At 45.6% G+C, this 24,238-nt stretch overlaps 1 protein-coding gene and 5 pseudogenes across 1 annotated transcript; all 6 read right to left on the reverse strand.

The window, feature by feature from the left end:
- Nucleotides 1-229: 229 nt before the first annotated feature.
- LOC147445352 (uncharacterized) lies at nucleotides 230-1,955 on the reverse strand. Its single transcript, XM_086526007.1, has one exon. The coding sequence runs from the start codon at nucleotides 1,953-1,955 to the stop codon at nucleotides 1,416-1,418; it is 540 nt and encodes a 179-aa protein (XP_086382133.1). The 3' UTR covers nucleotides 230-1,415.
- A 563-nt stretch (nucleotides 1,956-2,518) lies between these two features.
- Nucleotides 2,519-3,153, reverse strand: LOC147445353 (uncharacterized; annotated as a pseudogene).
- Nucleotides 3,154-5,157: 2,004 nt separating this feature from the next.
- LOC147445354 (uncharacterized) lies at nucleotides 5,158-5,706 on the reverse strand (annotated as a pseudogene).
- An 8,767-nt stretch (nucleotides 5,707-14,473) lies between these two features.
- On the reverse strand, nucleotides 14,474-15,075 carry LOC147445355 (uncharacterized; annotated as a pseudogene).
- A 470-nt stretch (nucleotides 15,076-15,545) lies between these two features.
- LOC147445356 (uncharacterized) lies at nucleotides 15,546-18,185 on the reverse strand (annotated as a pseudogene).
- Nucleotides 18,173-18,697, reverse strand: LOC147445357 (uncharacterized; annotated as a pseudogene).
- Between the last annotated feature and the right edge of the window lie 5,541 nt (nucleotides 18,698-24,238).

A 24,238-nucleotide genomic window follows, 5' to 3' on the forward strand; every position in this document is an offset into this window, starting at 1 on the left:
CACACATCAATGCACCCATATCTGTAAACACACTCACGCCGGGAGGCCTCGCACGCCTTGACCGCACACAAAACCACACTCAATCTGCAACCACAATCCCTCTCTCCCTCTCTCTCTCTCTCTCTCTCTCTCTCTCTCTCTCTCTGCACACACACACGCAATCCCGGAGCCAGTGCTACCACGGGCACACGGCAAAAGACGAGATGCGGACGAGATTGATGGCGAACTCGGCAAAAAACACAAACCCATTAGGTATCACATAAACATTATCCAATACAATGATAGCGGCCCTTGGCGGCTACTCCTTAGACCACGGCGACTGTTCCAAACGCGATTGACGGCGCTCGTTATGATGGCCACACCATGGTGTGCAATCCTCCTTGTGCTCCACTTTATGCTATTGGCAGCCCGTATCCCTTGATGACCTTCTACACATGCTCCAAGGCCAAGCCCTCGGCTTCAACAATCCTGGTGGCTCCCCCTTCTCTCATGCACTCCCCTTCAACTGCACTTGGTCGCTCCTCCTTCCAGAAAAATGGCGGCCCTTGGCCCTGTCTGCAGCTACTCTGGAGCTTTCAGCTCTCGGCCTTCAACACCCGTCTGCCTTCTATAGCACTGTTTTTCCTCCCATGTGCCACCCTTCTCATCTGCAAGACCGCCCTTGAACTTCTTTCCTACCAACCCTCGACTGTCCTTGGTAGCACCACCTCTGCGTGCGAATTATGGCTTTACTCACCTGCTCGCCAAGGCCACCACCTTGCCTTCTCTCTTGTCAGAACATCCCTAGCTCTGAACGGAGTCTTCCATAGCCTCCCCTAAGAGCCTCAGAACTTCTCTGCACGCTCCCTTGTTCAGGCAACTCACGCTGTAGCCACCCCATCAGATGGCCGCCTTCTCGCTCTCTAGATCATATCCCTCTCTTTGGCTTGCAGCATGCTCTTGAGAGCCTCCTGTTGAGCTCCTCCTGCTTCCCCAACGGTGCCTGTAGCACACCCTGTGAGCTGAGGTACCTCTCCCTCACTCTTTATTCTTGCTCACCTCTTGCAGCGCTCGCACCCCCTTATTGCAGCGCTATCCTCCCTCCATGCCAACTTGGCCCTTGGCGGTTTCTTTCCTGCAATGTCCGATGCTCACTCCTTACTGCAACTCATGGCTTCTTCCTTTGCTCTGCTGTCTCTCCCTTCGTCCTCTCTTGGCAACTCTCTTTGGCACACCTCCCTCATGACCCGACCATGGCGAGCTCCTCTGCAGCGCTCCCTTGTCTTCCTGCAGATTGTGTCACCTTTATGCACAACTGGCCCGCCCCTCAGGCCCGGCTTTGCAGGCTCTTCTCAATCATCTCAAGCCCGCCCTTGTCACTCCCTTGCATGGCCAGCCCCCTGGCGGCCTTCCCAGCAATGGCCCTCTTTGAGTCATCATCTCCCCGGTGATCCCAAGTTCATCCCCATTGATGCTCTCAGTGCACCCTCTTTGGCCAACTGCGACTCCCGCTTGCTCACAACCCTCATCACCTGCAGCCCGTTGGCTCTCCCGGCATTCCCTAGAGGCGGCCACCCGTGGCTGCAGCACCTCCTTACCTTCCAAGACCAGCCCCTGGCGACTTTTCCTCTCCTAAACCTCTTATTGACCCTGCTCGCCACAAGATGGCCCACCTTGCTCCTCTCTGACTTCAACCAACCCACCACTTCTGGCGTCCCTTGCCCACAGTGGCTCTGCATCCGTCCCCTAGTGCAGCACTCCCCCTCCTCTACCTCATGCAACCATCCATTTGTCCCTCCTTTCCCATCCAGATGGCGCCCTTCAACCCCATGCACTCCTGGCGACTTTCCTCCTGAGTCCTGCCCTTGCTCGTTACTCCATGCCCACCAAAATTTAAGAAAAAGCTTGTTTTTTTTACCTTTTAAAAAAAACTCTCCAACTTGGCAAGCATTCCCATGCGAAGAAATTGCTGTCATGTCGAGCTCGGCATTCCCTTGCCCAAATCACAGGCTCGTGCATGGTCATGATTCCGTCCCTAGCAAAAGCCAGCCACCGCAATGATTCTTGGCCAAGGATATTTCCGTCGAAAAATGGTGAATGTCATGGCCGTGCCACTTCAAACTCGCTAGGATGCTCGACCCTCAATGTAATCATGGTAGATGGCCTCGACCTAGCTTTAACGTGAAATGGATCTGCAAAAACCTTTAAGTGACAAACCAATGGTCGAACCATAGAGGAGCTGAAGACCATGTTCATGCATCTGCAAGCACTTCGACCATTAGTGACCAAAAACCAATACTGGACCTGCTAATTGCCACATCTGGCATACACATCATGATCAAGCTTGCCGCTATTAGCATCTTGCACCGACTCCACCGCTTCGACATGTATCTACATGATTCAATAGCGAGGCTATAGCCATTATTCTGGACCGCTTAGCTGTACCATCATTGCCCAACCCCTCATTGAGCATTTATGCTCAACCATAGCATTATTTAGGTAAAGTAGCATTGCATAATAAAAAGTTGATAGATAGTATTTATATGAAGTAGTAGATAGATAGAGAGCCTAACTGGTTGAAGCACCTGCCTGGGTCAAATGGAAAACCATAGGCTTTCCCAATTGTAATGAAGCTTCCACCAGGATAAAAAATATAGCTTTGATCATCGTCATCTGTTTGTAACACATAGGCAAGGATTCCCTGCTTTGCACCTGTAACTTTGTCAGCCAACCAGTCTTGTAGACCTTCATAGCAACACCTTCAAAAACTTGTATATATGGACGGTCTCCACGCCCAAAACAAACATGCACACCCTGCATAGCTCCTACATCCTGTGCCTCATAGCCATCGTCTAGAGAGATCTCCATAGCATCATCGTCTTTGAAAAAAAAAACCTGTAGCAAGCGGCATAGTGGTGCTTTCATAACAACCTTTATCAACAGATCCATCAGCAGCATGGCACCAACTTGTGGTATCCGATCATCCAAAGCAGACACTGGCATACCTTCACCTATAGGCGCTTCAAACAACATTGGAGCAGGCACACAGCCTCGCATATCCTGTATCCTTGCCATCACTCTAGCAATCAAAATTTGTGTCTCGTCATCAACATCGACCACCGGCTCATCGAATCCCCAATCATCTTCATCAAGACATTCTTCTTTAGTCAACATGGCTTGACCATCACAAGGCACGACAGAGGGTTGCCGAACCCCTCGGTTCGCACAAAATGTCTCTTCACCTGCAATCTGTTCCGCATTGATCACCTTATCAACATGCGTAACATCATATGTCTCATACCTTGAGAAATCAGACTCCATTTCCCATGTGTTGTGTGTATCCAAGGCACTGCTATAACTCGAATACATCTCTGCTTTCTCCAAAAAACTCACCGGCTTTGGCACTTCAGCTATCTTATCCACTGCTTGCTTTTCGTAAGTGACTTGGTCAAGCACATTAGACGGTACTCGGTAGACTCCTCTCTGTAGCTACTTAGGCCTCGTGGACCCACACGATATCATCTCTACTCTATCACCACGCCTATCTGCTGCTACCACATGTGCATCAACAAAGGGTCGGATTACTTGAAGCTCTTCCCTAGCAATTGTGGCCTTGGCACCAATGGACTCGCCAGAACCTTCTTTGCGTGTTGCTTCTTTAAAAGCTTCTTCATCCTACTCTGCGGATAGGCTACTGCCTCTTTGTACGTGCACGGTCCATCCATCTTGACTTTATCTCGCACTTTTACATGCAAGCAGTCCATAAACTTGGTCATCTTCAAAAAATCGGCATTCTCTACAGCAGTTACCTTAACAAACTTGCTTCATATGGCCTCAAACTCCCACACAAATGCTCGGAAATCATCGTCAAGGCTCAGCTTTAGGTTGTCTATCATCTGCTTCACTTCACTCCAATGCGTGTTGGCCACATATCGGCTTCGGAATACTGCTTCCAATGTGTTCCAATCCAGCTTTTCTTCAACCTGCAAGCCCTCGTACCATATCTTTGCTTTTCCACGAACCAAGAGCGGGAAAGCTTGGGCCATTCCCTCTTCTTTCAACAAGCCGCCTTGCAGCAAAAATAGACCATAGTCCTTTAGCCACACTTCAGCATCTTCAGCACCTGGAAAAGTCAGAAAACCCGACCACATCTTGCTTAGCAGCACTTGCTATTTGAACTTGGTATCACCACAATCCGTCTTCGACTTCACCAAGGCAAGCCCTTGGCTTCAACAATCCTGGCGGCTCCCCCTTCTCTCATGCACTCCCCTTCAACTGAACTTGGTCACTCCTCCTTCCAGAACACTGGCGGCCCTCGGTCGTGTCTGCAGCTACTCTGGAGCTTTCATCTCTCGGCCTTCAACACCCGTCTGCCTTCTATAGCACTGTTTTGCCTCCATGTGCCACCCTTCTCATCTGCGACCGCCCTTGAACTGCTTTCCTACCAACCATCGAGTGTCCTTGGTAGCACCACCTCTGCGTGCGAATTATGGCTTTGCTCACCTGCTCGCCAAGGCCACCACCTTGCCTTCTCTCTTGTTTGAACAGCCCCAGCTCTGAACGGCGTCCTCCATAGCCTCCCGTGAGGGCCTCGAAACTTCTCTTCACGCTCCAGGCAACTCACGCTGTAGGCACCCCCTCAGATGGCCACCTTCTCGCTCTGTAGCTCATATCCCTCTCTGTGGCTTGCAGCGTGCTCTTGAGAGCCTCCTGCTAAGCTCCTCCTGCTTCACCAATGGTGCCTGTAGTGCGGCATGTGAGCTGAGGTACCTCTCCCTCACTCTTTGTTCTTGCTCGGCTCTTGTAGCGCTCGCACCCCCTTATTGCAGCGTCATCTTCCCTCCATGCCAACTTGTCCCTTGGCGGTTTCCTTCCTGCACTGTCCGATGCTCACTCCTTACAACAACTGGCGGCTTCTTGCTTTTCTCTGTTGTCTCTCCCTTCGTCCTCTCTTGGCAGATCTCTTTGCAACATCTACCTCATGAGCCGACCATGGCCCAGCTCCTCTGCAGGGCTCCCTTCTCTTCCTGCAGATTGTGTCACCTGTATCCACAACTGGCCCCCCCCCTTAATTAGGCCCGGCTTTGCAGGATCTTCTCAATCCTCTCAGGCTTGCCCTTGTCATTCCCTTGCATGGCCAGCCCCTTGGCGGCCTTCCCTGCAATGGCCCTCCTTGAATCATCTTCCCCCCAGTGATCCCAAGTTCATCCCCAGTGATGCTCTCAGCGCTCCCTCTCTCGCCAAATGCGAATCCTGCTTGCTCACAACCCTCATCACTTGCAGCTCGCTGGCTCTATCGACATTCCCTACAGGCGGCCACCCCTGGCTGCAGCACCTCCTCACTTTCCAAGACCAGCCCCTGGCGGCTTTTCCTCTCCTACATCTCTTCTTGACCCTTCTCGCCACCAGACGGCCCACCTTGCTCCTCTCTAACTTCAACCAATTACCCGTCACTTCTGGTATCCCTTGCCCACAGTGGCTCTGCATTCGCCCCCTAGTGCAACACTCCCCCTCCTTTGCCTCATGCAACCATCCATTTGTCCCTACTTTCCCATCCAGATGGCGCCCTTCAACCCCATGCACTCCTGGCAACCTTCCTCCTGAGTCCTGCCCTTGCTCGTTTTTGCATGCCCACCAAAATTTGAGAAAAAGCTTGTTTTTTTTTTACCTTTTAAAAAAAAAATCTCCAACTTGGCAAGCATTCCCATGCGAAGAAATCATTGTCATGTCGAGCTCGGCATTCCCTTGCCCAAATCACAGGCTCGTGCATGGTCATGATTCCGTCCCTAGCAAAAGCCAACCACCGCAAGGATCCTTGGTCAAGGATATTTCCGCCGAAAAATGGTGAACGTCATGGCCGTGCCACTTCAAACTCACTAGGATGCTCGACCTCAATGTAATCATGGTAGATGCCTTCGACCTAGATTTAACATGAAATGGAGCTGCAAAAACCTTTAAGTGACAAGCCAATGGTCGAACCATAGAGGAGCTGAAGACCATGTTTATGCATCTGCAAGCACTTCGACCATTAGCGACCAAAAACCAATACTGGACCTGCTAATTGCCACATCTGGCATACACATCATGATCAAGATTGCCGCTATCGGCATCTGGCACCGACTCCAGCGCTTCAACCTGTATCTGCATGATTCCATAGCGAGGCTATAGCCATTATTCTGGACCGACATAACTTAGTTGTACCATCATTTCCCAACCCCTCCTTGAGCATTTATGCTCAACCATAACATTATTTAGGTAAAGTAGCATTGCATAATAAGAAGTTGATAGATAGTATTTATATGAAGTAGTAGATAGATAGAGAGCCTCACTGGCTGTAGCACCTGCATGGGTCAAATGGAAAGCCATAGGCTTTCCCAATTGTAATGAAGCTTCCTTCAAGATAAAAAATATAGCTTTGCAGATCATTGTCATCCGTCTGTAACACATAGGCAAGGATTCCCTGCTTTGCACCTGTAACTTTGTCAGCCAACCAGTTTTGTAGACTTTCATAGCAACACCCTTCAAAAAGTTGTATACATGGACGGTCTCCATGCCCAAAACAAACATGCACACCCTGCATAGCTCCTACATCCTGTGCCTTGCAGCCATCGTCTAGAGAGATCTCCATAGGATCATCGTCTTTGAAAAACACAACCTGTAGCAAGCGGCATAGTGGTGCTTTCATAACAACCTTTATCAACAGATCCATCAGCAGCATGGCACCAACTTGTGGTATCCGATCATCCAAAGCAGACACTGGCATACCTTCACCTGTAGGCGCTTCAAACAACATTGGAGCAAGCACACAGCCTTGCATATCCTGTATCCTAGCCATCACTCTTGTTGGAGATTTATATGGCTCACTCTACTTAACTTGGTCTCACCTATATGTTTGTATCTTGTCCTCAATATGAATCAGTCTTTGGGAGCGTATATGGTGTGTATCTTGTCTCGTCTCTCTCTCTTTCTCTCTACATCTCAACAATTGTCTCGTCTCTCTCTCTCTCTCTCTCTCTCTTTCTCTCTACATCTCAACATGGTATCAGAGCAGTAACGATCACGCGCCGATTCAATTCATGGTGACAAAACAGTATGTGTATGCGATTTGAATGTAAGATTCAAAAATTGCTACAAATTTTATTTTTGAGCATTGATTCTTGTTAGCTGTGGTTGTTTTGTGTTAAGAAGAATATGATTAGTGTTTTGTGTGACGTTTATTGCTAATCAATCTAATCGTTGATTACGTTTTCTTGTTGATGACACCCTGAACTTCATCTCAATTTTTCTTGCTGTTCTGCTCAAAATTTGGCACTTTTCATCCAAAACTTGTTCGTCTCCTCGAGCTCTTCGATTTGAGTTCTAGGTTTGCGTCAATCGGAGTTCGCAGCAGAAAGTTATGTTGTTTTTACTGCAATTGAACTTGACGCAGCTTTCTTCGTCCTACTTCTTCGTGAAGCGTCCACGATCGTTTTTCTTATTTTGGTATTAACTTTTTCGAGAAGATTCGGCTTTTTGCTATTCGTATTGTGGCCGTCAATCTTGCGTCTCACGCCACTCTATTTTGAGGACTCTTTTATTATTAACGTATCCTTTACCCTGCCTTTTTTGGGTGACGTCTCTCACATCTTTGGACGTTCCTTGAGCATCCTTCTTACGTTTATCGTTGACGGAACGCAGTCCTCATATCTCTCTCATTCTCAATTGCGGACTTCACCATATATGGTGTGTAAATTTTGCGATCTTATCTTATACGTCTTCTCGCAACAAGATATGGCTATGAATATTCTCGTCAACGGCTTTCCTTCTGGTCAGCGTTCTATTCCTCCTTTCGAAGGTCAAGGTTTTCCAGGCTAGAAAGCAAAGATGTTGTTAATTCTTGAAGGCGATGAAATCTCCGATGTTGTTCTTGGAAATCATGTTTGTCCGCCTCAGCCTGGTGATACAGATAATGATAACGTGCTTATCACTGAAGGACCTATATTTGAAGATTGGAATGTTGCCTATACGGATTGGCAATGACGTGATAAAGCAGCTCGTCGATATATTCTTTCTGCTCTTATTGATTCCCTTTTGCTTGATATATATGAACTTCCTACTTCCCATGACGTATGGAAGTACCTTATTGCAAACTTTCAAAAGAAATCTGTCACAGAATTACTTTATTTGAGAGGGTTTCTTAACAAGTTACAATATGAAGTTGGTACTGCCATGACGGGACATATTAAATCTTTCAAATCTATTATTAATCAACTTGCTACTGCCGGTGACCCTGTTCCACAAAAGCAACTGATTACACTTCTCCTTGATACGGTGAAGGATTGTTCTTATGATAACATTGTTACTATTCTCTCTAATAAAGATGGTCTTGATTTCGACCAAGCCTGCATGTCTTTAATTGAATACTCTCAACGTCAAGAACATCGTAATGTTGGTCATGATACAGCTATGATTTCACAAGAGGAGACTGAGTCACAACAGATGGAACGGGCTTTTTATGCTCGAAGGCGTCCATTTCAACGAGGAAACTGCAGAGGTGGCCGTCACAGTAATATTTTCTCTCGTCTCAAATTTCCTAATAAGCAATGTTCTTACTGCAACAGAAATGGCCATCCTGAAGATGATTGTTGGGCACGTCAATATGATGAAGAACACAATATTACCACAAAACAACCACGTTTATCTAGAGACTCTTCTTCTTCTTCTTGTGAATATTGTGGACGATCTGATCATCCCAGTCATATGTGCTATAAGCGTCGATTCGACACAGATCGCAATAGAGCATATGCTACTGAACATCGAAACAACATTGTACCACAAACAAGCTGCATCCTATGTTCAGTTGCTCCAGACAGAATACTTCATGTACGCGATGGATCACTTTTTATTGTCGATTCTGGTGCTACAGAAAATATGACATATCAGTCTAAGTGGCTCCATAACTATCATCCACTTCCAGTTCAACATGTTGTTTATCTTGCTGATGATACTACTTGTCAAGTAAAGGGTATTGGAGACTTATATCTTGGTACCTTATCTTCTTCCACTCGAATTTTGCGAGGAGTATTACATGTACCAGATCTTCAACGTAATCTTCTTTCAGTTGCTAGACTTGTTGATCTTGGTCTGTTCGTTGGATTTGATCATACCAAATGCCGAATTGAGAAAGATGGACAGACTATAGCCACTGCTCCTTGAAATGGTAATTTGTTTGAACTTTCTCTCAACGATGCTGTAGCAAATGTTGTCACTGCTCCATGTGATCATGATTGCAAAGTATGGCATCACCGTTTTGTTCAAGCTGATTTCTCAAAACTCCTTGATCTTCAACGTCGTGATCTTGTTCATGGCATGGATCTTAAAGCCCATCCCCATATGGGAATTTGTGAATTTTGTGCTCTTGGGAAACACAATCGAAAACCCTTTCCTCTTTCAAATACAACTCATTCTCATGACATATTGGATCTTGTTCATACTGATATATGTGGACCTCTACCTTCTTCGAGATCACAATATCGCTACTTCATTACTTTCATTGATGATTTCTCAAGGTATACGACTGTATTTCTACTTAGACAAAAATCTGAAGCCTTATTTGTTTTCAAACAATTCCACAAGGCTGCGGAACTTCAAACTGGTCGTCGCCTTAAGAAGCTTCGTAGTGACAATGGAGGGGAATATATTTCTCGAGAGTTTGTGAGTTACTGTGCTGACAGTGGAATTCATCATGAACACACTATTCCATATTCGCCTCAACAGGACGGTGTTGCTCAACGAAAGAATCGCACTATTCTCAATGCTGTAAGATGTATGTTGATTCATTCTGGCTTATCTCATGTTTTCTGGGCTAAAGCTACTTTGACAGCAGTATTTATTCAGAATCATCTTCCTACTACTGCACCCTCTGGTAAGATACCCATCACAGCATGGATAGGTGACATTCCTTCTGTATCTCATTTTCAAACCTTTGGATGTATTTCTTATATTCATGTTCCCAAAGAAACACGAACAAGGCTTGATGCTCCTGGTCTTAAAGTTATTTTTATTGGATATTCTGACACTTCCAAAGGCTACAAATTCTATGACCCTTCCTCCAAGAAAGTAATTGTGAATCGTGATGCTACTTTTAACGAACAGCTTATGGGAGGCTTATGGTCCATGGATGATTCTGATGATACTAAATCATTGCTTCACGCTTTTCCATTTCTTTCAGAAGATGAAACTCTTCCTATAGAGCAACTTTCCTCTTCACAACCATCCATTCCGAATGTTGCCAATGATGATATTGATATTTTTGTTGATCTGCCTATTGATTTTGAACATGGCTCATGTCATGTTTATGATGACGATATTGCTGATAATTCTTTTTCTACTTCCGAAGATCCCATTACTTATGATGAAGCTATCTCTTCACCACAAAAGGATCAATGGCAAGAGGCTATGGAAGCAGAGTACGATTCTCTTATCTCTAAAGGTACATGGATACTAACTGAATTACCTCCTGGTCGTACAGCTATTAAATGTAAGTGGGTGTATAAGACAAAAGTAAAAGCAGATGGATCTTTTGATAAGTTCAAGGCGCCTTTAGTTGCAAAAGGTTACTCCCGAGTAGCTGGTGTTGATTATTAAGAGACTTTTTCACCAGTTGTTCGCATTACAAGTGTTCGAGTTTTATTGGCATTTGTTGTTCAATTTGATTTAGAAGCTCATCAAATGGATGTCCGAACTGCTTTTCTTAATGGTGACTTGGAAGAGGAAATTTATATGGAACAACCAGAAGGGTTTGTTATTCCAGGTAAAGAAGACCTTGTTGCTCAACTCCATAAGGCACTATATGGTCTCAAACAAGCTTCGCGAGCCTGGTATACAAAATTTGATCTTTTTCTCACCTCTAAAGGATTCATCTCTTGCTCGTCCGACCCCAACTTATACATAAAACGCCAAGGTAGTAGTTTTGTGATTCTTTCTCTTTATGTGGATGATACCATCCTTGTTTCCAATGATTTGGGATTTCTTCAGCAAGTAAAAAAGTTATTGTCTTCTGCATTTGATATGGTGGATCTTGGAGAGATTCACTTGTGTCTTGGCATTCAAATCGAACGGAACCGTACAAAAGGTATTTTATTCCTTCGACAGTCAAAGTTTATTGCAGATACTATTCAAAAATTTGGTATGGAATTTGCACATTCAGCCAACACACCTTGTCTTGCGAGCTCTACGAAGAACACTTCTGACAATGGCGGTCAACTTGTCACAAATCAACCTTATGCTAACTTGATTGGATGTCTTCAGTTTGTTGGCATGAACACTCGTCCTGATATTCTGTTTGCTGCTAATTATCTTGGACAACATCTTGCATGTCCTTCTCTTAAGCATTGGTCTGCTGCAAAGCGTGTGTTGAAATACTTGAAAGGCACTACAGATTTTGGTTTAATCTATCGACGACAACTCACATCGGATTCTATGCAATCTCTTTCTCTTTTGGGTTACACAGATGCAGACTGGGCAAGCTCACATTTATCTATGCGATCTACTAGTGGAAATTGCTTCTTTATAAATGGTTGTCTTGTTTCTTGGACCAGCAAGAAACAACGTTGTGTTGCAGTTTTTACGACTGAGTCAGAATATGTTGCGGCATCACTTGCAGCTCGTGAGTTGATTTGGCTTCGACAAATGCTGGTTGATATTGGTCACTCTCCTCTTTCTAGCACACCCTTGCGGTGTGACAACCAAAGTGCTATTAGTCTTGCAAAAGACTATGTTCAACATAATAAGTCAAAGCACATTGCTGTCCATTATCATTATGTCAGGTATGAAGTACGCAAAGGAACCATTATGGTTGAACATTGTCCAAGTGACCAGATGATTGCAGACATTTTGACCAAAGGCCTCAACGAGTCACGTTTCATCCTCTTGCGCTCGGAGCTTGGAGTTTCTTCGACCTCACTCTTTCTAGATTAGCTTCTTTGCTATTGTAATAGCTTTGTACATATGACATTGTAATCTTTTAGGTACCATGTACTATGCACACTCCACATTTGCACATTGTGATCTCTAAGTCACTTGAATATTTGTACATAGATGCACAATTCACTTTCACATCATCATCGCTGGTTCATATTTTCACATTGTATAGGGGCTTGGGTTTTTCCCTTGAACTTCCCAAGGGTTTTTTCATCCAAAGCTAGAGACCTTTGTTTGAGTGGGGGTGTTGGAGCTATATATGGCTCACTCTACTCAACTTGGTCTCACCTATATATTTGTATCTTGTCCTCAATATGAATGAGTCTTTGGGAGCGTATATGGTGTGTATCTTGTTTCGTCTCTCTCTCTCTCTCTCTCTCTCTACATCTCAACAATATATGGTGTGTATCTTGTCTCGTCTCTCTCTCTTTCTCTCTACATCTCAACAATTGTCTCGTCTCTCTCTCTTTCTCTCTACATCTAACCACACTCTAGCAATCAAAATCTATGTCTCGTCATCAACATCGACAATCGGTTCATCGAATCCCCAATCATCTTCAGCAAGACATTCTTCTTCAATCAACATGGCTTGACCATCACAAGGCACGACAGAGGGTTGCTCAACTCCTTGGTCCGCAGAAAATGTCTCTTCACCTACAATCTGTTCCGCTTTGATCGCCTTATCAACATGCATAACATCATATGTCTCATACCTTGAGAAATCAGACTCCATTTCCCATCTGTTGTCCGTATCCAAGGCACTGCTATAACTCGAATACATCTCTGGTTTCTCCACAAAACTCACCGGCTTTGGCACTTTAGCTACCTTCTCCACTGCCTGCTTTTCGTAAGTCACTTGGTCAAGAACATTAGACGGTACTCGGTAGACTCCTCCCTGTAGCTGCTTAGGCCTCGTGGACCCACACGATATCATCTCTACTCTGTCACCATGCCTATCCGCTGCTACCACATGTGCATCAACAAAGGGTCGGATTACTTGAAGCTCTTCCCTAGCAATTGGCCTTGGCACCAATGGACTCGCCAGAACCTTCTTTGCTTGCTGCTTCCTTAAAAGCTTCTTCGTCCTGCTCTGCGCATAGGCTATTGCCTCTTTGTACGTGCACGGTCCATCCATCGACTTTATCTCGCACTTTTACATGCAAGCAGTCCATAAAATTGGTCATCTTCAAAAAATCGGCATTCTCTACAGCAGTTACCTTCACAAACTTGCTTCATATGGAAAAACTCCCACACAAATGCTCGAAAATCACCGTCAAGGCTCTGCTTTAGGTTGTCCATCATTTGCTTTACTTCGCTCCATTGCGTGTTCGCCACATATCGGCTTCGATTCGGAATACCGCTTCCAATGTGTTCTAATCCTGCTTTTCTTCAGCCTGCAAGCCCTCGTACTATATCTTTGCTTTTCCACGAACCAAGATCGGGAAAGCTTGGGCCACTCCCTCTTCTTTCAACAAGCCGCCCTCTAGCAAAAATAGACCATAGTCCAGTAGCCACACTTCAGCATCTTCAGCACGTGTAAAAGTCAGAAAACCCGACCACATCTTGCTTAGCAAGAGTTGCTATTTGAACGTGGTATCACCACAATCCGTCTTCGACTTCACCAAGGCAAGCCCTCGCCTTCAAAAATCCTGGCGGCTCCCCCTTCTCTCATGCACTCCCCTTCAACTGCACTTCGTCGCTCCTCCTTCCAGAGAATTGGCGGCCCTCGGCCCTGTCTACAGCTACTCTGGAGCTTTCATCTCTCGACCTTAAACACCCGTCTGTCTTCTATAGCACTGTTTTGCCTCCATGTGCCAGCCTTCTCATCTGCGACCGCCCTTAAACTGCTTTCCTACCAACCCTCGACTGTCCTTGGTAGAACCACCTCTGCGTGCCAATTATGGCTTTACTCACCTGCTCGCCAAGGCCACCACCTTGCCTTCTCTCTTGTCTGAACGGCCCTAGCTCTGAACGGCGTCCTCCATAGCCTCCCCTAAGGGCCTCGGAACTTCTCTGCACGCTCCCTTGTTCAGGAAACTCACGCTGTAGGCACCCCCTCAGATGGACACCTTCTTGCTTTGTAGCTCATATCCCTCTCTTTGGGTTGCAGCGTGCTCTTGAGAGCCTCCTGCTGAGCTCCTCCTGCTTCACCAATGGCGCCTGTAGTGCGGCCTATGAGCTGAGGTACCTCTCCCTCACTCTTTGTTCTTGCTCGGCTCTTGCAGCACTCTCACCCCCTTATTGCCGCGTTATCTTCCCTCCATGCCAACTTGCCCCTCGGCGGTTTCTTTCCTGCAGTGTCCGATGCTCACTCCTTACTACAACTGGGGGCTTCTTGCTTTTCTCTGTTGTCTCTCCCTTCGTCCTCTCTTGGCAGATCTCTTTGGCACACCTCCCTCATGAGCCGACCATGGCCAGCTCCTCTACAGCGCTCCCTTGTCTTCCTGCAAATTGTGTCACCTCTATCCACAACTGGCCCCCCCCTTAGGCTCGGCTTCACAGGCTCTTCTCAATCCTCTGAGGCCTGCCCTTGTCACTCTCTTGCATGGACAGCCCCTTGGCGGCCTTCCCTGCAATGGCCCTCCTTGAATACTCTTCTCCCCGGTGATCCCAAGTTCATCCCTAGTGATGCTTTCAGCGCTCCCTCTCTGGCCAACTGTGACTCCTGCTTGCTCACAACCCTCATCAGTTGCAGCCCGCTGGCTCTCTCGACATTCCCTACAGGCGGGCACCCCTGCCTGCAGCACCTCCTCACCTTCCAAGACCAGCCCCTGGCGGCTTTTGCTCTCCTACACCTCTTCTTGACCCTTCTCGCCACAAGACGGCCCACCTTGCTCCTCTCTAACTTCAACCAGCCCGCCACTTCTGGCGTCCCTTGCCCACAGTGGCTCTGCATCCGCCCCCTAGTGCAGCACTCCCCCTCCTCTGCCTCATGCAACCATCCATTTGTCCCTACTTTCCCATCCAGATGGCGCCCTTCAAACCCATGCACTCCTGGCAATTTCCTCCTGAGTCCTGCCCTTTCTCGTTACTGCATGCCCACCAAAATTTGAGAAAAAGCTTGTTTGTTTTCTTAGCTTTTAAAAAAAACTCTCCAACTTGGCAAGCATTCCCATGAGAAGAAATCATTGTCATGTCGAGCTGGGCATTCCCTTGCGCAAATCACAGGCTTGTGCATGGTCATGATTCCGTCCCTAGCAAAAGCCAACCATCGCAAGGATCCTCGGCCAAGGATATTTCCGCCGAAAAATGGTGAACGTCATGGCCGTGCCGCTTCAAACTCGCTAGGATGCTCGACCCTCAATGTAATCATGGTAGATGGCTTCGACCTAGCTTTAACATGAAATGGAGCTGCAAAAACCTTTAAGTGACAAGCCAATGGTTGAACCATAGAGGAGCTGAAGACCATGTTCATGCATCTGCAAGCATTTCGATCGTTAGCGACCAAAAACCAATACTGGACCTGCTAATTGCCACATATGGCATACACATCATGATCAAGCTTGCCGCTATCGGCACCTGGCACCGACTCCACTGCTTCGACCTGTATCTACATGATTCCATAGCGAGGCTATAGCCATTATCCTGGACCGACATAACTTAGCTGTACCATCATTGCCCAACCCCTCGTTGAGCATTTATACTCAACCATAGCATTATTTAGGTAAAGTAGCATTGCATAATAAGAAGTTGATAGATAGTATTTATATGAAGTAGTAAATAGATAGAGAGCTTCACTGGCTGTAGCACCTGCCTGGGTCAAATGGAAAGCCTGGCACCAACCTGCGGCATCAGATCATCCAAAGCAGACACTGGCATACCTTCACTTGTAGGCGCTTCAAACAACATATGAGCAGGCACACAGCCTCGCATATCATTTATCCTTGCCATCGCTCTAGCAATCAAAATCTGCATCTCGTCATCAACATCGACCACCGGCTCAGCGAATCCCCAAATCATCTTCATCATGACATTCTTCTTCAGTCAACATGGCTTGACCATCACAAGGCACAAGAGAGGGTCTCCCAACCCCTTGGTCCACACAAAATGTCTCTTCACCTTCAATCTGTTCCGCTTTGATCACCTTATCAACATGCATAACACCATATGTCTCATACCTTGAGAAAGCAGACTCCATTTCCCATGTGTTGTCCGTATCCAAGGCACTGCTATAGCTCGAATACATCTCTGCTTTCTCCACAAAACTCACCGGCTTTGGCACTTCAACTATCTTCTCCACTGCTTGCTTTTCGGAAGTCACTTGGTCAAGCACATTATACGGTACTCGGTAGACTCCTCTCTGTAGCTTCTTAGGCCTCGTGGACCCACATGGTATCATCCCTACTCTGTCACCACGCCTATCCGCTGCTACCACATGTGCATCAAAAAAGGGTCGGATTACCTGAAGCTCTTTCCTAGTAATTGGCCTTGGCACCAATGGACTCGCCAGAACATGCTTTGCTTGCTGGATCTTTAAAAGCTTCCTCGTCCTGCTTTGCGCATAGGCTACTGCCTCTTCGTACGTGCACGGTCCATCCATCTCGACTTTATCTCCCACTTTTACGTGCAAGCAGTCCATAAACTTGGTCATCTTCAAAAAATCAGCATTCTCTTAGCAATTACCTTAACCAACTTGCTCCATATGGCCTCAAACTCCCATACAAATGCTCGGAAATCATCGTCAAGGCTCTGCTTTAGGTTCTCCATCATCTGCTTCACTTCACTCCATTGCGTGTTGGCCACATATGGGCTTCGGATTCCAATGTAATCCAATCCAGGTTTTCTTTAGCCTGCAAGCCCTCGTACCATATCTTAGCTTTTCCACGAACCAAGAGCGGGAAAGCTTGGGCCACTCCTTCTTTTCACAAGCCGCCCTCCAGCAAAAATAGACCATAGTCCTGTAGCCACACTTCAGCATCTTCAGCACCTGTAAAAGTCAGAAAACCCGACCACATCTTGCTTAGCAGCACTTGCTATTTTAACCTGACCACATCTTGCTTAGCAGCACTTGCTATTTTAACCTGGTATCACCTGTTGAGCTATATATAGTATCTCTATATATAGCTCAACATCACCACAACACCGTCTTCGACTTCACCAAGGCAAGCCCTCGGGTTCAACAATCCTGGCGGCTCCCCCTTCTCTCATGCACTCCCCTTCAACTGCACTTGGTCGCTCCTCCTTCCAGAAAACTGGCGGCCCTCGGCCCTGTCTGCAGCTACTATGGAGCTTTCATCTCTCGGCCTTCAACACCCGTCTGCCTTCTAACGCACTATTTTGTCTCCATGTGCCACCCTTCTCATCTGGGACCGCCCTTGAACTGCTTTCCTACCAACCCTCGATTGTCCTTGGTAGCACCACCTCTACGTGTGAATTATGGCTTTACTCACCTGCTCGCCAAGGCCATCACCTTGCCTTCTCTTTTGTCTGAACGGCGTCCTCCATAGCCTCCCCTGGGCGCCTCGAACCTTCTCTGCATGCTGCCTTGTTCAGGCAACTCACGCTATAGGCACCACCTCAGATGGCCACCTTCTCGCTCTTTAGCTCATATCCCTCTCTTTGCCTTGCAGCGTGCTCTTGACAGCCTCCTGATGAGCTCCTCCTGAGGAGTCGAACGGCGCCTGTAGCGCGCCCTGTGAGCTGAGGTACCTCTCCCTCACTCTTTGTTCTTGCCCCGCTGTTGCTGCGCTCGCACTCTCTTATTGCAGCGCTATCCTCCCTCCATGCCAACTTGCCCCTTGGCGGTTTCTTTCCTGCAGTGTCCGATGCTCACTCCTTACTGCAACTGGCGGCTTCTTCCTTTGCTCTGTTGTCTCTCTTTGTCCTCTCTTGGCAGCTCTCTTTGGCGCACCTCCCTCATGACCCGACCATGGCCAGCTCCTCTGCAGCGCTCCCTTGTCTTCCTGCAGATTGTGTCACCTCTATCCACAACTAGCCTGACTTCGCAAGCTCTTCTCAGTCCTCTCAGGCTTGCCCTTGTCACTCCCTTGCATGGCCAGCCCCCTGGCGGCCTTCCCTGCAATGGCCCTCCTTGAATCATCTTCTCCCCGATGATCCCAAGTTCGTCCCCAATGCTTCTCTCAGTGCTCCCTTGTCTTCCTGCAGATTATGTCACCTCTATCAACAACTGGCCCGGCTTCGCAAGCTCTTCTCAATCCTCTCAGGCTTGCCCTTGTCACTCCCTTGCATGGCCAGCCCCTTGGCGGCCTTCCCTGCAATGGCCCTCCTTGAATCATCTTCTCCCCGATGATCCCAAGTTCGTCCCCAGGGCTGCTCTCAGTGCTCCCTCTCTGGCCAACTGCGACTCCCGCTTGCTCACAACCCTCATCACCTGCAGCCCGCTGGCTCTCCCGGCATTCCCTAGAGGCGGCCACCCGTGGCTGCATCACCTCCTTACCTTCCAAGACCAGCCCCTGGCGAATTTTCCTCTCCTAAACCTCTTATTGACCCTGCTCGCCTGCTCCTCTCTGACTTCAACCAACCCGCCACTTCTGGCGCCCCCAGCCCACAGTGGCTCTCCATCCGCCCCCTAGTGCAGCGCTCCCCCTACTCTGCCTCATGCAACCATCCATTTGTCCCTCCTTTCCCATCCAGATGGCGCCCTTCAACCCGCACTCTTGGCGACTTTCCTCCTGAGTTTTGCCTTGCTCGTTACTGCATGCCCACCAAAATTTGAGAAAAAGCTTGTTTTTTTTTTACCTTTTAAAAAAAACTCTCCAACTTCGCAAGCATTCGCATGCGAAGAAATCGTTGTCATGTCGACCTCGGCATTCCCTTGCCCAAATCACAGGCTCGTGCATGTTCATGATTCCGTCCCTAGCAAAAGCCAACCACCACAATGATTCTCGGCCAAGGATATTTCCACTGAAAAATGGTGAACTTCATGGCCGTGCCGCTTCAAATTCGCTAGGATGCTTGACCCTCAATGTAATCGTGGTAGATGGCCTCGTCCTAGCTTTAAGGTGAATGGATCTGCAAAAACCTTTAAGTGACAAGCCAATGGTCGAACCATAGAGGAGCTGAAGACCATGTTCATGCATCTGCAAGCATTTCGACCATTAGCGACCAAAAACCAATATTGGACCTGCTAATTGCCATATCTGGCATACACATCATGATCAAGCTTGCCGCTATCGGCATCTGGCACAGACTCCACCGCTTCGACCTGTATCTGCATGATTCCATAGCGAGGCTGTAACCATTATTTTGGACCGACATAACTTAGCTGTACCATCGTCTACAAAGATTGATGCAAACAAAAACTACCAAAAATAGCAGTTAATGAACATCGTCATAAAATTGCATAGAAAGTGATCCAAAATGAAAAAGTAATAAAAAATAATGCACATATATATATGATTTGTATACTCATGTGAGTAATCACACAAATTGAGGGATTTCTTTTAACTCTATTTGGGAATTTTTCGTATTAATAATGGCCTTTTTGGGTCAAAATGAGCTAAAACTGACCTAGTTTTGGTCAAAAATGGAAAAGAGGCCTAAAAAATAACACATCAGAACATTTGGCCGTGGCGAAGAGAGAGAGAGCTGCTTCATATGGGGAAAAATCTGCATTGTTTCCCATCTATGTATTTCACTTCATGGTTGGTCTATGAGTATGCAGTGTAGTCTCGCCTCTCCACTATCTTGTATCTGAGCTTATGAGGGAGTAAATTAGGGTTTTCCTTCATCAAAATGGTGTGTGGGATTCAATATGGAAGCTCTTAAACCTCTGCAAAATATAAAAAAGGTCGTTGTGAAGGTGAAATCTTGTGAATTCCTCTTAACTGTTTGAAGTTTTGATTATGTAGTCAGGGGCAAGGCCACAAGATTCCATGAAAGAGGTTCGGGCTTTGAATGGGATTTGTGCTTGTATGTGTTAAGTATGGAGCCTGATTTACCCTTGTAATTTTCTGTGGTAAAAGTGCACATTTGTAAGGCCCCATTATGAGGAGAAGCCATCCTGCGTGAAGGAAAATCACTCACCGGAAACCAAAATTTTCACAGTCAAAAATTAGGGGCAACTTTAGGGGAATATATGGCCGGACGATGGCCGGAAAGTGGTCGGAAAGACCGGTGGCCTGTAGTCAATGGCCGGTGGCCGGTGGTCGGAAGTCAATGGCCGGTGGCTGGTGGCCGAATTCAATGGCCGGTGGTCGATTTCAAAAGCGGACTTGTCTTCTCAAGGGCGGCCACACATGGGCGGATTGGAGGGTCCGATTTGGACTTATTCACACAAGGGCGGCTACACATGGCTGCCTCTCATAAGAGAGGGTAGCCCTTTTGGCCTATAAAAGAAGGCCATTTCTACACACAATTCATAGTGTGTGAAGTTGATGCAACAAGGTGAGTGTGAGGTGGTGAGAGTGAAGCAAGGCGGGACCTCCATTAAGGGTATAATCCCTTTGTAAACTACTTCTTGTTTTGAAGTACTAAAGCCATTGAGTGGCTGCTTTCCCGTGGACGTAGCCCACATTGGGTGAACCACGTATATCGTGTGTACTCTCTCGCTCTCTCTCTCTCTCTCTCTCTCTCTCTCTCTCTACTCTATAATCTCGTGTATGTAAATCTTTCTCTCTCCATTAAGTAATCTACTCAATTATCTATTTAGCTACGCCTTATTTCCTAACAGTATGAGAGTGAGATTTTGTGGCTGAAATTTTAGGGTTTTTAATTGCTCTTTTTAAGTAAATTTTTTTGTGAATTGGTGATCCTTTCATCACAAATTTTCTTACAAAAACAAGTAGAATCCAAGCACAATAGGAAAGAGGGTTTGTGAATGTTCTGTTTCAAACGTTTCTAAACTTTAAGCCATCCTTAAAAAGAGGGTTGGTGATTTTCTATAAACACTTTTTCACAAAGTGTGTGAATCTTATCACAAACTCTCCCAGCTAAAGGTTTAACTCCTTCCCAACTAGACCGCACGCTTTTTGACAACATCTTATATTCTCACAGCACATGCCAACAAAAAAATTGAGAATATGCCATCTTGTAACTCAGATACATGCATAGAATATACACCTCTGACTCCTCTATCGATCACTGGTTCTTTGCAATTCATCCACAAATGCCACTCTCTAAGCAATATCTGACATCCACAATCTATTATTTGTCTCATTCAGATCAAACTATGTCATATGCTATAGCATATAGGATGCTCCACTCGGTAAGGAAAAGAAAATATCTTCTAGATTTGCAATGCCAAATGTCAAAACATCAAACAATTGTACACAAAGTGCTAAAAAATTCATGATGTGCTGTGACATGGAAAATTGCATCCTCATCTAGCAAACAATGGGGAGAAGTGCAACCTCTTGAAGGCATATAAGTAGGAGGAATGCTTAATGTAAATCTGACATCACTTCCATTGGAATATGAAGCCACCACTCTAGCATGTGTCAAAACCATATCTACATCTTGCATACATCGCCATTGCAAACAACACCCAATGTGCCTTGTGTGACCACAATGCCAACATCGAAAATATCGGCATGAACGAGATCTATGTCTCTCACGAGTCATATCTAGAGACTCTTAAACATCACACATATTTGCTATATGGATTCTAAGAAACTAGAACTATGGTAGAAAATTTTGGGAGAAATTTGTCAAAGTCGCCCTTGTAAAATGAGTAAAAACTCAAGAAAAATCTCAACCATAAACCATGCCAAGATGAAAACAAAGTGGAAGATCACTTGACCACTACATCAATCATAACCATGGTCAACTGCATCGAAATCGATGCTCGTGTATGCATAAAACTGATCTACAATAAGTGTACAATTTAAAGCCCACAATCTGTAAGAATATAAAAAACCAAGTGAGCCCAATGTGAAACAAGTAAACTGAGCGTGAATCGCATAACCATATATGCAAGTAGAGAGCAAACACAATGTGCTCAAAATGCATCCCACAAGAAAATTGCACGCAAAGATTTGACAACTGCCCAAAAATGTGTAGAACTTGTAAAGCCGATGACTACCTCTAATCTATAGCCACATGATGCAGCTCTCATCCTATGAGAGTGGATATAAGAACACTAACCAAACTAACAAAACCTATCAAAGTGAGAGTGAAAACTCGATCATTGTCAAAGTGGAACTCACACTCAACCACTAAAGCATCAGAGAATAAATTACACATGCGCACAGAGCATAGTGGGAAGTTGGAAAAAAGTGAACAAAGTCTCCCCTAAATTTTGAGCAAAATCTCAAAAATCTCACCAAATTTGCATAAGCCATGAATAGAAACTCTTTAGACACTCAATGTCTCAATAGAAAATGCACATATAGCATACGTAAACTACCAAAACCTTGGCAATGTAGCTCACTCCTGAACAAGTGGCTCTATGGATAGTTGTACCTATCCAAAAACCTTGTAAACCTGTGAATCTGTCACTTACAAGTTTTATCTAAATCACTCTATATCCTCACATGCATACATAGAAAAAATGCACAAAATCATGCTAAAACTACTCTTTAAGTTGACCCACACAATCATATATGAGGAAGTACTTGTGCCACATAATTTGCACTAAAAAGAACGCACAACCTATGAACAATCATACATGAGAAAGTACTTGTGCCACATAATTTTCCTTGAAAAGAATGCACAACCTATGAACAAAATTCTAAAATTTGACACACTACCTCGTCGATCAAAAAACTCGTCAACCAAGAATCAGACACATAGAACAACCGCCAGCTATGGTAATAAATGCCATCCCAGAGCCAAAATCGTTCGTGGGAAATCTACTCTAGCCTATGGTCTTAGAGCCATATGTGTTCGATGTGTGTCACCGAAGCAAGAAAAAGGAGAAATGTCAAAGCTTAAATCAATTCCAAGGGGGTCACTAAAGAGACTACTTAGAGACGAGCCATTCTAGATGTGGTCTAGAGGAGAGCCAATGTTGTTCTCTCTCTATCTATCTCTTGGTAAGTTAAAACTTGGATGTTAGGATGCAGGGAAGAGTCTATCTTAGAAAATTTTCTCTTCAATGGACATGGGAGGAGAGTTGATGGCTAGGTTATTCCAAAGGAGGGTAAGATGTCAAGGCTATGCCAGAGGCCCAGACAAAAATACTCTCTCTTGCTCTCGCTATGTCAAGAATGCTTGATGTTGTCTGTCATTGTTAGATGAAGCGCACCACATCTCCAAGTTGATGTCACCTTGATTTCAAAGCCGAAAAAAGATGATCTTTGTAGCCAATCCACTGTGGATATGCTAAGAGATGTCAAAATATCCCTAATGCCAAGATGAGCATCAAAAGAAAAAAAATTGTAGTCGATGTGGTAGAGAGTGTGCTTGCCGATGCAAGAACCAAACTGAGAGTCGATGCCTCTCTCTCTCTCTCTCTATATATATATATTTTTAAATTTATTTATTCATTCATATATATATATATATATATATGTATATGTATATGTATATATTTATAGACACATACATATATGCCATAGCCACCGCTGATGCTTGAAGTTGATGGTCGACAAAGGAAGCTGATGTCAGGCCAATGGGCCAAAGCCAAAATGATGCCAAGTTGGAGAGCCTAGCTCGTCAATACTGGGATCCTAACATTGATTTATATGATCAAGAGTCAAAGAGATACCCAATCTCTCTCTCTCTCTCTCTCTCTCTCTCTCTCTCTCTCTCTCTCTCTCTCTCTCTCTCTCTCTCTCTCTCTCTCTCTCTCTCTCTCTCTCTCTCTACCACTCTAAGCTGATGTTGTGTGGTAGTTGTCAGAGGAGAGCCTATAATGTGTTTTTGATGCCAAAGAGAGTGGTGTATGTTGCCAAAAAACACCACCGATACTAGGAAGAGGCACGTTGACTCATCTTCTTCTATCTCAGTAGCAAGTGTGTGTGTGTGTGTTGTGTGTGTGTGTGAGTGTGTGTCCATGCGTGCACACACACTCTTTTGCTCTTCTTCTCTATTTGATGTCGAGTTCTCACTCTCTCCTATGTATCTTTCACTTTTTGAACTGTGTGTGTGTGTGTGTGTGTGTGTGTGTGTGTTTAAGCATACAAATCCCCTCATAATTGAACCATACTTAGACAATTGCATTACATAAGATATTAAATAGCAATATTTTAAAACAAGATGTCAAACATTTCATATATAGCAATACAACATTTTGTATCTAATAGAGAATATTGTCATTTAGGTCAGAATGATAAATGGCCTTAAGCTCGAGATAAGGTACAATTATATGGAAAGATATATTTCTAAGTAGGTGTGCAAGTCATCCACACCAACACGACATCCTATGTGTGTGTGTGTGTGTGTGTGGTATCCACTT

The sequence above is a fragment of the Adiantum capillus-veneris genome, chromosome 12 (assembly GCF_014529385.1).
Source record: "Adiantum capillus-veneris isolate H3 chromosome 12, ASM1452938v2, whole genome shotgun sequence".
Classification (NCBI taxonomy): Eukaryota; Viridiplantae; Streptophyta; class Polypodiopsida; order Polypodiales; family Pteridaceae; genus Adiantum; species Adiantum capillus-veneris.